Source organism: Marmota monax, unplaced genomic scaffold (assembly GCF_021218885.2).
Source record: "Marmota monax isolate L192 unplaced genomic scaffold, Marmota_monax_Labrador192_F-V1.1 WCK01_AAM20220418_F8-fsc00003, whole genome shotgun sequence".
NCBI lineage: Eukaryota > Metazoa > Chordata > Mammalia > Rodentia > Sciuridae > Marmota > Marmota monax.
The window spans coordinates 2,403,734-2,417,126 of record NW_026694084.1 but is presented as its reverse complement, the minus strand read 5'-3'; the positions used below and the strand labels follow the sequence as shown (position 1 = coordinate 2,417,126).

Below are 13,393 nucleotides of genomic sequence, written 5' to 3'. Positions count from 1 at the left end.
ACATTGTTTTCTCATAGCACAACTTTCTCTTATATTATCATATTTGCTGCAGGAAATTTCTAAAATATGAATGTTTCCTGAAACATAAGTATTGGAAAAGAAGATTTGCCTTCCTTCCCTTTTATTGCAATACCTTACTAGTTGAACTGTGGTGTATTATAAATTGTCCTTGTGTTTCATAGTTGTGGCAAGGATATATTCCAGCTGTCCTAGTTTACACATTTGACTTTGGGTAGTGGGGTCCCTTGCTTTCACAAAAGGGTCCTGGTTTGGATGATAAATTATATAGCCATCCTGTTATAAGCTTCTGTTAATAGGATCATGTGAATCTGGGGAACTAATAAATAAGTCGGTGTTGCAGCCAGTTATTGATATCTTTTATTCATTAACCAAAAGCGTATTCCCTTCCTTTATAATTCTAAATCAGCTTTTTAATAAATTTGGACAAATAACACTGGGAAATGTGGCATATTCAAGCCCACTCTTTGAGACTGACAAGGCACCTGTACAGACTCAGAGGATTTTCAGTAGACTTTATTAACATATTATCATATTTGGAGTATATCAGAACATTTCATCTACACTGAACACACATGCTTCAGAAATTCCTAATCATATTCATCTAACATTTGGGCTATACAGATACAAATGTATTTTTACTAATAAATCTTCAGAAAAAAATTATTGGAAACTTAAAAAGTAGTTGCCATTTGAGATGTTTACATCTACAGTGTATCTATCACTTTTCTTCATCCTTTAGTCACCAGTTTTTGGTACCAGTTGGAAGAAGTATGGATTATATTATCTATATGAAAGCTAAAGAAACTCTGGATCTCCTAGACCTCTCTTAAAATAACCCAGTTTAAAGGGATTATGCACATTGAAAACTCGAGGTTTGAGACCTTTATTCATAATGTTTTCAGTTATTTTTTGTCTCATAAGCAAAAGAAGACTGAAAGTAGGTTAGTTAATATTCAAAATGGATATGAAACTGTCCTTTCTCAACTGTGTAATCCCTAAAGCCAAACATACTCTTCTTTCTTCTCATTCCTCTTAACTAATCAGGCTCTTGAGTGAAGCTGCCCACCTTATTGGTTGTATGCCAGAACTATAGAAGTCTGTTTTTTATATTTTTAATGTCTTCATCAGTACTTTGTAATAATAAAAACAGAGTCTGCATTTTTTAATTTGATACTATTTAATTGTAACCTTTAGAAAATCTTTTGAAAGAATAATTTTCATAAAATAACCTTTATTTAGAGAATAATGTAACTTGTGTGACTAATGACCTTTTAATTTGATGCCTACAAGTTCATAATAGGTATCTCATATACCAATCCTAGCTTAACTAACTGATCTCCTTTTGCAAATATACAGGAAATTAACTAAAGTGCACTTCCTGTTTTGTTGAAATAAAACACTTGGTGATTTTAACAATCATATTCCTGTATTGGAAATGATTACTCAATAGAAATTCTCTCCTTTATGTGGCTTCTCAGATTTGAAGTAATTACCCCTTTTATATTTGTGTAAAGTTCAGAATTAAAAAAGTAATCCCAATGGACTCAGCAAATGTGGCACCCCCTCCTCCAGTGATGAGTGTTGTTGATGGTACACACAAGGCAGCTTTTTGTCTATTCTGGGCAGTATAAATTTAATGTGTTGTTTTCAAGTGTGTCATGTGTCCAGATGCCACAACAATCTGTGCATTAAAAAGGCATTAAAACGAAAGTAAGTAAAATATTTGTGGGTTATTTTTTGGTGGGGCCCAAGGAATTTGTGATGTAATTATGTTTGGATCAACTAATTCTGTTAGGTTTTGGGAAAAACAAGCACATTGTTTTCTTATAGCAATTATAAACATTTTATCAGATAGATTTCTAACACTCCCTCACTCCCAACCTCACCACATACCCTATACATACATTACCTTGCTGCCAGGGAGTTGATCCCCTTGTTGAACATGCTGCCTCCTTGATCCCTCCCCAGTCTTACTATTTCTAAATGGTAAGGTCTGGGACCTTTTGATTAATTATACTATAGTTAAAAAGCACTGTTATTGTCTCTCAGTTTTCCGTCTGACTCATGGCCCCATCAAGGCTGCTTCTAAATTCTGAAAAAGTCAAACACCAAATATTACTACTTTATATTTGCTACATATCTTCCTTAGTGGATTTGCCTTTGGATTTCAGCAAGTTTTTTCCCCTGTTCTATTAATTATCTTCAAAATTTTCAGTCTTTCTAATCTTATTAAATAGAATCTGATTCAGTTATCATACAAAACTTTTTGATGACTGTTGCATTCAGAAGAAGCTTATTTAATAAAAAAAGAATTTAAAAAGAAAATCATGAAAAACTACCACAGTTTAGTCATGCTGCCCCAACCAGACCTTACCATGCATCAAAGAGGATAAAGGATCCCACAGGTCCTGCTCAAACTTCACATCTGCTTCCAACAAGACTTTGCAAATTACAGCATGCAAAAAACTACCTGTGAGCTTGTTATAAAGAAAAGCAGTGGTTCTTAATCTTTAATGGTCATAATAATCACCTGGGAAGTCTAAAAGCCAAGGAAAATTGGCGATCTATGGGCCTTAGCCCTTGAGATTCTGATTCAGAACTGTGATGGGGCCCAGGAGCATGCATTTTAATGAACATTCCAGACATCTCTGAGACTGGGAATGATGGCCATATTTTTACAAATGCTGACTTACATCCTTGAATTGCACTGATATTTGTAAGTATACCAGTGCTGAATTTCAGCTTGCCAACCCTTCCTAGATTGACTGGTATTTCCCCAGGCCGCAATTGACTCCTGAGAGACCAGAACATTCAGTATCGTTTTGGGATAAATATAGTCCAAGGTTCTATACATTCCTGTTCTGTGAATGCTTATGCCCTGCATTATACTGTGGTTCTTTTCCTGAACCGCTCTCCTGCTATTCTCTTTCCTCATATTTTTTTATATACCACCTGAACTCTCTGTCATTGAGCACTTCATTGAGTATTAGTTTTACTTTGTGAGATTAAACTTGATTTTCTTATAGACACCACTTTCTTGAAGCATTCTAAAACAGAGACTATTCTTTCTTTAAATTTCTGCGTACCTGTGAGTTAACAGTTTGATTGTTATCATATTTCTATATTGCTGTCTCTAGATCATTTACTTTTCTGAATTTAAAAACAAACAAACAAACAAGCAAGGCAAGTTGAAACACCCAGCTCCTTTGGGGTTCATTCCATTTAACTGTACTGTTATCTCTCTCTCTCTCTCTCTCTCTCTCTCTCTCTCTCTCTCTCTCTCTCTCCATCTATGGGCATTCAGATCCCTCCTTAGTCTTCTTAGTTCACAATTTTTTTTGTGTGTGCCCAAGCCCAAATTCTGACACCATCCCAATGCTTTCCCTGTTCACATGTGTAATAATATGTGCATTATCCTTTCTCTCAGTTCCTTAGTTTTTCATGTTTTTCTATCCAAAACAAGTACTATCTCAATAATATCAATTCCTCATACTCACTATTTAATAACTTTAGTTCTTCCCTAATAAATAACCTGTAATTCTTCTACTGTTAATATTAATTATCTTTTACTCTCAAGTTTGGTTGTTCAACATCATCTAAACCTTAGAATCAAAAACCAATCAAGTTTCTGGTTAAATCTAAACCCCCGCTATCCTCACTTTCTTCTATAGCTTTAGACACTATGGGACATCACTTCACCCACTTTTTGTACTAGCCTAAACTCTTTTTTTTTTTTTTTCACCTTACTGCCCATATGTTGTGCCCATTTAGAAAAACTAAAACTCTGCTTAATCTGACTACCTTTTCCCTGTGCCTGTACTGGGCACCTGAGCACTCAGAAAGAAATACATTTATAGTCCTGTAGTCCAGTGCTGCAATAGGTTAATGGTTACCAAATCCATTTGATCTCTTAGTATATTCCTTCAACCTGTTTTCTTTTTAGACAACTCTGCATTCCTCCACAGCATGAATTCCAGTATCTCTGTACTTTCTACCTTCCCTTTCACAGGAGATAATCTTTCCTCCTAATTCATAATAATAGCAGAGCTACCAAAACTCTCTCCTTTTGGCTACCAAACTTTAAACCACTTTTTTTTTTTTGCGTGTGTGTTTGTGTGTGTGTGTGTGTGTGTGTGTGTGTGTTTATGTATTTCAACCATTGTTTCTCTTTTTCCTCTTAAAGTGAAAGGTAGTGTAATATGATTATCCAATCAAATATGTACTAGATTCTACCCCTTCCTATCTACTTGGAATTCTCAATCATTTTTTTTTTTTTTACTTTTGGTCCAGTTTTATTTTTTTCTCCCTTATCCCTTAATTTTCTACTTGTTCCTTTTAGTTATCATTTAAACCAACTCAAATTTCCATCTTTATTTAGAAATGAGCCTCAAGAGTAAAAACAAAGCATAACAACAAAAAGAGCAAAATCTTCCTCAATCCTAGTTCCTTTCTACTTAGAGGAGATCAGCCTGGTCAAGTGATGCTACAAGGACAAATAAAACTTATAAGTGCCTATTTAATTTGGGTCCAAAGAAACCTTTGCTTCTTTCACTCAGCACATTTAAACCATTCTAGGAGGTGTGCAGTGGTACCTCAGTTCCAATTTTAATTGGCATTTTGCTGATTACCAATGCTGTTAACTTTTTAATGCACTTGTCATTCATATATCATCTTTGGTGAAGTTACTATTCAAACCTATTACTCCCTTTTTTAAAATTGGTCTGTATCTCTAAATATTATTGAGTATTCCTCAGACATTCTGAATGCAAATTCATTTGTCAGATAGAGGTATTATGAATACTTCCTATCTATTACTTGCCTTATTTATATTTTTCTAGTATGTTTTATGCACAAAAATTAATTTTGATGTAACACATTTTATTCTATGTTTCTTGCTATTTGTATTATAACTAAGAAATATTTGCCTCTCTCAGGTCTTATAAATTATCTCTACTTTATCCCTAATATTTATTTTATTTTTTTAGGTCTTCTGTTTAGGTCATGATTATCTTGAACTGTGTATGGTGTGCAATAGGGATTGAGTTACTTTGTTTTTTGTTTTGCTTATTTTGTTTTTCTTAAGAAAATACAGTAATTCTAGAACTATATTTTAATACTGCATTAATTTTAATTCCATAGATTGAAGGCTGAAACCCAGCAATTAGGATTCTTTTCCTGGAGCATAACTTTTGGGATTGACACAGTTAACTATTCTATAGTTACTTTTATGAACATTTATATTAATGTTGGCAAGTTATTAGGGGTTTGGAAGTAATCTTTTCACATTCAAAATTTTAGGTAATTTCTTGTGCTGCTACAAATGAAATTAATTTGGCAAAATTATAGTAAGCTGATAATAAAACTGATATAAAATAAAGGTCATTTGATCTTGAAAAGTTATGAAAGACTGTTAGCTCTCTAGTTTTATACAAAATTTTGTTTCTCATAATAATGACTTGTCCCAATACAATCAACCTTCTGTATATAAGGGTTTCATACCCAAGGTTTTCAATTCTATAGCCTCAAATACAAACTGAAAATATTTGAAAAAAAGAAATTGTTTTTTTACTGAAAATATATAGGATTTTTTCTTGTCATTATTCTCTTAACATGAAATTATAACAATTGGCATTAAATTTTGATTGTTTAAAGGCTTATAAGTAATCTACAGATGATTTAGAGTACATGGGAGGATATACATAGGCTATATGTAAAAACTATGCCATTTTATAAAAGGGTTTGCCATTTTATAAAAGTTTCTGGGGATTTGAATTTCTGAGAGGTCCTAGAATAAATCTTCCATGGATACCTAGGGATGGTTATTATATTTATTTACTTATTAAAATGTTGACAATTAGTAGTAATATTAATAAATGCAACCAATAATGGAGTGAGATAACTAACATTATTTAATGTAATGTTAATTTTTATGTTTATAATAACATACATTGTCTATTTCACATTCGGATAGTATTTCAAATCTTTTTTTTTTTCTTTAAATCTCTAGAGACCTAAATCATGTATGATGCCTCTCAGGCTAGGTATAAGTGATTACTCATTGGAGATGATACTGGTGTGCATTATTAAAATATAGTTTCCACTAGTGGTGATGTATTGAAAGGACATTTAAAGCAGAATACAGAGCCTGAGTAAATTCATGAAAATGTTCATGATATTCTTCATGGAACTAAAAGCTGAAATTGATAGTGTATGGAATATAAGTAGGGAACAAATGACAAACTCAGATCATTAATGGATCTTTATGTTAGGTATTTTTTTTTTCTTTAAGAAATATGTCATCATTTGCATGACTCCAATAAGTTAATTACATGAACAATTTTCAATTTTAAATACTTTGGAAACAGGGTCATTCGATCAGGAATAAATATCTTCTTTGTTTAACACTATGTCCTAGCAGCTAGCATGTGGTTATATTTTCATGATTGGTTCTCAATTTTGATCCAGCCATATAAAATATTTCTACATAATTATAACTTCATGCTTAAACTGAGGATTTTCTTAGGTAAGGGTTCTTCTCTTAGCTTTAAAAACTGAGATAATTATTTTTTCCATGGTCATGGGTTGAATCTTTTAATAACCTGTGTTTTGATATATATTTAAATGTCACAGTCTGGATTTAATGCTTTTTCTGGAAGCAGAGACATGTGTGAAGGCTTTGGGTTTCTTATTTCTTTACTTGTTCTTTCTGGATTTCATAAAAAAGGTATAAATGAGCAATAAAATGACTTGGATGGAATGTGATTGAATATAATACTACATTTGTTTTAAGAGGTCACATATTTTGCTTAAAATTACATGTGGCAAAATTGTTATGTTAAATTCAGGTTAAGAAAGCATATTAAAAACAAAGATATCTTAAATCTTAAAAGTTCTAGAGTGTAAAGTTTTAATTAATGAAAAAATTAATGATGAATTATTTTAATATGCAATTTAGGTATTAAATAAAATTAGCATTCTTTCTTCCTTAAGTATGTGTTATCAAATTTCAAGAATGTTAAAAACTTCTCTGATGATTTAATCTGAAATCATTCCTACAGCAAAATTCATAAATAATAAATACTATCTTATTAATCCATATTTTAGTTTAGCTGGGTCTCAGAGCAAGTTATCTCCTCAGGGAATGTAGTGTTCTTTATAAAAGGAAGTGATGAGACATAATCTCTAAGGAATTAAATTGTGAAAACAATCTTGGTATTGTACATGCTAATATAAATCTGTTATTCCCTTTCCGCATCTATCACAACACATTTTAAATTGTGGCTGATCTTGTATGCAAATAGCTGTCTTATTAGAAATTGCGGCTGTATGTGCTAATGTCTCCCTGGATTTCTTGGGAGTTTTCTATCTAACCATCAAAGCAATAGAAATGAATGATGATTACTGCAAGACTTTGAAGAACAAAGAAAAGTCAGGACATTTTAGAGGTTCTAGATATATGAGGCATTGACAGTTTGATCCATACAGATGAATGGGTATCTCTTTATTGAGGTAATTTAAAATAGCCTCAATGTGTTTATTAGTAAAGTAAAATATTTTTCGCTTTCTTGTGTTTGTTACAACTAATTAAATGCAAGTTTTTTTAAAGTGTGCATTCTATAGATGTTTTTTTATTTTACCATTTGGTGAAATGATTTTTGCTTATATAAATAATTGGATATAATTTCAGAAACAATAGTAAAGTTAAAAGTTTTGAAATTTTGATTACTAACAATCTTTAAATAATTAAGAATAAAAATTGAAAATCAATTGATAATATATTTACTTGGTGGAAATTGTTTTAAAGTTTTTATATTCAGAGATTATTATACCTATAAAATGTGACTGTTTATAGAGCCCAGGTCCTGATAAAAATTTAAATACTTTGCTATTTTTGTCATACAGAGCACATTTACAAAATAGTGAAATTCAGTTTCCTTTAGTGAAAAGATATTCTCAATTGACCCCTTACTTTTTATTTACTACAGGCAATGAATGAATAAAATACTGGCCACTAAATTGTTAACTCTTCCTGGGATGTTGGTTTAAATGATCAGGAAGGAAATTCAGAGTAGCCATTTTGGCGGATAGCTTTAGTAACCTGATTTTCTTTTCTTTTTTTTTTTCTTTTTACACATATTCCTTAAGGATAAAAAAACAAAACTATACTGAAAAAGGGATATTATCTTGTGTATTCATTTGTATAAATTAACTTCTCTCATAAATTGAGTGATATCTTTTCTAGCCTCACACAATTAAGATAAAAATAACAACTCACAATTAATAAATGCAAAATCACTATGCAAATGGATTTTCTATATGAATAAATTATAATATATCTATCAACATTATTTATGATGCTTGTCTTGACAATTATTTTGAATGTTTTGAATTATAACAAGTAACTATAGGATTAGAGATACCTTGGTTTCATTTATAAAATTTAAGAAATGTGTTATCTTACATGAAAAATTAAATGGTTTATTAGAGTGGAAGTCTTAATTTTTTGACTGTCATTTTTTAATATATTTATATTCCCAGATATTGCTTTAATACTATAAATCTCAATATTATTATGATTAGAAAGATAGGATTTAAGTGAACTTAATAATTTTCTTACATGCAAATAGAAATTATTAGAGATGCCTTTTACTGTGTTATATGGGATCATTTTAGCTATCTCTGTGAGGATATAAATACATACACACAGACACACACACATAAAATGCAGTTTGATCTGAACAGATTTCAAATGCACTTGGTGTTTTAGAACCTTAATAATGCTTATTAAAATATTTGCAGTTTGATAATTGCATCCATTTATATGGAGAGATCTCTACCTGTTTGTTTTAGTTGAAGTAATACCAACTGCTTTAACAAGTAGATGTAAGAAATGTATAGTGGCTCAAATGCTGCAAGTTTATTTCTTGTTCTCACAGAAGTATGAAAGTGAAAAATAAGTTGGTTGGAGAGCTTTCCTCCATGCACTCATTCCAAATCCAGGCTGTCACAGAGTCTCCATCCTCATTATATCATTTCTTAATCCATTCTCATCTCAACCAGATAAATTAGTATACATGAAAAAAATTTATGTCAGTTCTAGAAGTAGGAAGCAATTTACTCACATTCTATTGGCTAAAATTAGTGATGTGCCTGCAACTAGTGAGAGGAAGCTGGCAAGTGTAGCCAAATATGCCTGGGGAAAAAAAGAAAAGCAGGATTTTTGTGAGCAACCAAAAATTTTTACTATTTTGACCTTTCTGGCCTTAAAATAGCCATGTACGTCCTTTTCCCTGCCTCCTCAGTAAGAGAAAACTTGATAGAGTTTATAACTTACTGCATCCAGTTCAAAACCAAGAATCTAAAGCTAGTAATACACAGTCTTCTCAAGTTGGGATGTGGTTACTTGAGGTTTATAGACCATAAAATTTACCCACCCTTTTCCAGCCTCACCAAAAGAAGATTCTTGCTTAGATCCCAATTATGATCCTTTCAGAGGAACTCCTTCATTTTTTTTTCTTTATAATTCTGCCTTCTGGAATGTTCTTTCTTCTTGATCACATATAAATTTGATAGTACAAACTCAGCAGAGTTTACCTTCCTTAAGGCTGCTCTCTGTTGTTTTAAATATAGAGACCTAAGCATTGGTTTTCACTTTCAGACCTTTTAAATGAAGTTTTTGCCTTCTTGGTAAATGTAGTTCCCTCAAATATTGCAAAGCTTCTTACCATTTCTAGTGAGCTCCTTGTACCAATAATTGTATGTTAATTTCTTTCATACATATAATTCTCAACCTATGCTTTGTTTCTATGCTTTGTTTCTATCCTGTGATTCTCTGTTTTTACCCAAGAAGTCTACTTGGAAGTAATTTTAAGTAATAGGCCCAGTTTAGACAGTAACATCCTTAATCTTAACTTTGTTTCTGTCTGTCCGTCACCCCTTCTCTTTCTGTTTTGAGCTGAGAAATTTTAATATGTTTTTTGTTTTTCAAAGTCTTTTTCAGTTTTATTTCTTGCTGATTTGTTTTTAGCAATTAGCATTACCATCTCATTAGTACCTAATTTACTAGACTTTCTATTTCTTAATATTTTTGTTTGTGAGCTGAGCAGTTCTTGCCTTACTTTATCTTCTCCTATAGCACCTTAACTAAAAGCAGTGAGGAACAACTTCTCTTGCACCAATGTTGGTATTATTTTAGCAAAACTTATATCTCTAATGCATAAAACCCACAGATGTATAAGAACTCAATTACAATTGAATTCTGTTCCTTTCTCATAAGTGGGATAATAGGGTGGTATTATGATTTGGATGTGAGATGACCCCAGAAAAGTTCATATGGCAATGCAGGGATGATCAAATTAAATTGATTAGATTAATAAGAGCTGTAACCCAACCAGTGGGTTAATACATTTGATGTGTTAATAATTTGAATTTATTTCTGGGTGGTCACTGTAGGCAGTTATGATATGGCTGGAAGAAGTAGGTGGGAGGGGGTGTGCCCTTGGGGATTATATTTTGTCCCTGGCTCTTTGCATTCTCTCTGCTTCCCAGCTGCTATGTCTCCACCATCCCCTTCCACCATGATGATCAGCCTTATCTCAGGCCCAGAGCAATGGAATCAACTGACTATGAACTGAACCTTTGAAACTATGAGCCCAAGTAAATTTTCTTACTCTAAGTTGTTTTTGTCAGTTATTTTGATCATAGCAGTAAAAAGCTTACTACTATTACAAGTGAAGTTCGAGAAGTTCATGAGAATACTCTTCTCCATTCCCACGCAGTCTGACCAAATTTCTGTTTCTACAAATGTAGCTTGGAGATATCTGGAGTTCATTTCCACTTGAGCCTATTAGAAGGGGAAAAAGGATGCAGGATTATGCTTGAGAGATTTTCATGCTAAAGTTTGAAAGTGATGCATGTCATTTCCATTCAAATTTCTTTAGGAAAAACTCAATTTTATACTTGAATTTAGGCTAGGAAATATTGTCTAATTGTGCAAGCAAGAAAGTGGAACACACATTTGGTGGCAGATTATAATCTTTATTGAAATATTTAAATTAAATAGAAATAGTAGGATTTGAAAGATAATATTGAGGATTAATGAAACAGTACATATAGTATGCAAAATATAAGTAAATGGTAGTATCCTTATTGTTTATAGTAAGATGGACACCACTAGAACCTAAGTTATCCATTTTGTCTACAAACAGAATACAAACTTCCTGAAATTCAAACTTTTGCCTTCTTATATTGTGCAATGCAATAGATAATTGGTACAAAACATGTGACCAAGAGCAAGAATGTAGCCCCAGCCCATTTGAATAAATACTATGTGATTTTCACATTTACAGATAATATTATCTAACAGTGTGGTTTAATTGAGCATTGATATTTCTTGATAAAATAAATGTTTCCAAGAACAAATGATTGGAAAATTTAATTACCAGCAATTGTATCCTTGATAATTTATTTGAAAGAATTTTGTGTTCTTTATGGATATCTAATGGGAATATGTCAAAGGCATTTTTACCCATTGCTTTAAAGATGAATTTTAAGGAATAAATTATTCCTGAAGTTTGTAGATAGTCTTTTTAAGGATTTCATTATAATTGTTTTCTTTCTTTTCAGCAGGCATTTTGGAGATCAAAGATGGGTAGAAAAGATGCTTCCACTATAAAACTTCCTGTTGATCAGTACAGAAAGCAAATTGGTAAGCAGTGAATTCCCTTTGATATACTCCTGTGAGTTAAGATAAAGAGAAAAGCAATTATGCATGATATTAAGACATATTTTTTGTAATACATATGATACATAGAAATGTACAAAGAAGAACTTAGAGATTTTAGGAACAAAAACTATATTTAGCCAAGCTTGCCATAAAAATACATACTTTATGTACTTGTGATATATGAGTGTTTATACAATATTACTTACATACTAGATCTCAAGGAAAGACCCTCCAATTTTAAAGAAGCAATATTCAACATATTCCTCTAGGAAAGTGTAGAAAATTGGAAATCAGAAGAAAAAATTTAACTTTTCCTCCCCACTCACGGTGCACTCCTTTTGTGTATCCTTTCATCCCTGCTAACTCTCATTCTTTTGGAAATAAAAATGTAATACGTTAATAAAAATATGTCTTTTAGTAACTGAAGAATAAATAAAGAATTTCCAGGAGAAGTCAGAAAATAATTAAAAAGAATTGATACCAAAACATAGGGTATATATTTAGTTCATAAATATGGCACAAATGTACATGCCATAAATTTTTGAAAAATTTAAAACAAAATCTGCAAAACAAAAGACATGCAGAAAAAGTAGAATAATAATCTGGCATACATGCAGCCAATTAAGAATTTTTTGTATTGTTTCCAACAATATACAGGTTTAGAAAAGTGATATATATATATATATATATATATATATATTTATATATATATATATATATATTATATGTATATATATAATATATATATACACACTTATATATACGCACACACATATGTGTATATATACACACACTTACATAAATATATACACATACATAGATATACACATAGATAACAATAATTACTATAATCAATCCAATTAAAAGTCATCATTTTACATAGTTATCTTTTTTGTGTGTCCTCAGAGCACCAAAAGTCTACTCTTAGCAATTTTCGGTTATATACCTTATTAATTATGGTCCCCCTGTTGTACATTAAATCCCTAGATTTATTCATCATATGTGATTATAACTTTGTACCCTTTGACCTATGTGTACCCATTGCCCCCTCCCTTACCTCTAGTAAGCACCCCTCTTTCTCTATGTATTTGCCTTTTGTTTTCCTTTCAGGATTCCAAATACAAGATATCATGAAGCATTTTTATTTCTGTGTCTGACTTATTTCACTTACCATAATGCCTTTTGGGTTTATCCATGTTGTTGCAAGTGGCAAGAGATCATTTTTTTAAGGCTGAATGACATTTCATTTTATGTATGTATGTTTATGTGTGTGTGTATGTGTGTATGTGTGTGTGTGTGTGTGTATGTATATATATATATACATACACACACACACACACACACACCACAATTTCTATCTTGCAATCTGTCAACAGACACTGAGGTTGTTTCCGTATCTTAGCTATTGTTAATAATGCTGCATTGAACATGGAAGAGGAAATATCTCAACAAAGTGCTGATTTCCTTTCTTTTGAGTATATAGTTAGAAGAGGAATTGGTTTTACTTTTAATTTTTTGAGGAATCACTATAATGGTCCCACCAATGGTACAGTATTTGCTGTTCTCCATATTGTCACTATCAATGTTACCTTCAGTTTTTAAAATACTTTTTTATTATATCCATCTTAATAGGAGTAAGACTGTACC

The 13,393-nt window shown here is 31.6% G+C and overlaps 1 protein-coding gene across 7 annotated transcripts in view; it reads left to right on the top strand.

The window, feature by feature from the left end:
- Triqk (triple QxxK/R motif containing) overlaps window positions 1-13,393 on the top strand; it is an 80,981-nt gene that overhangs the window by 32,328 nt on the left and 35,260 nt on the right. For 5 of the 7 annotated variants that reach the window (XM_046464901.2, XM_046464899.2, XM_058585611.1 and 2 more), the window contains one exon: window positions 11,647-11,728. In XM_046464901.2, the coding sequence (XP_046320857.1) occupies window positions 11,668-11,728 (61 nt within the window). In that variant the 5' untranslated portion in view covers window positions 11,647-11,667. The remainder of the gene's footprint in view (window positions 1-11,646; window positions 11,729-13,393) is intronic. The other 2 variants (XM_046464900.2, XM_046464898.2) reach the window with 1 other exon arrangement.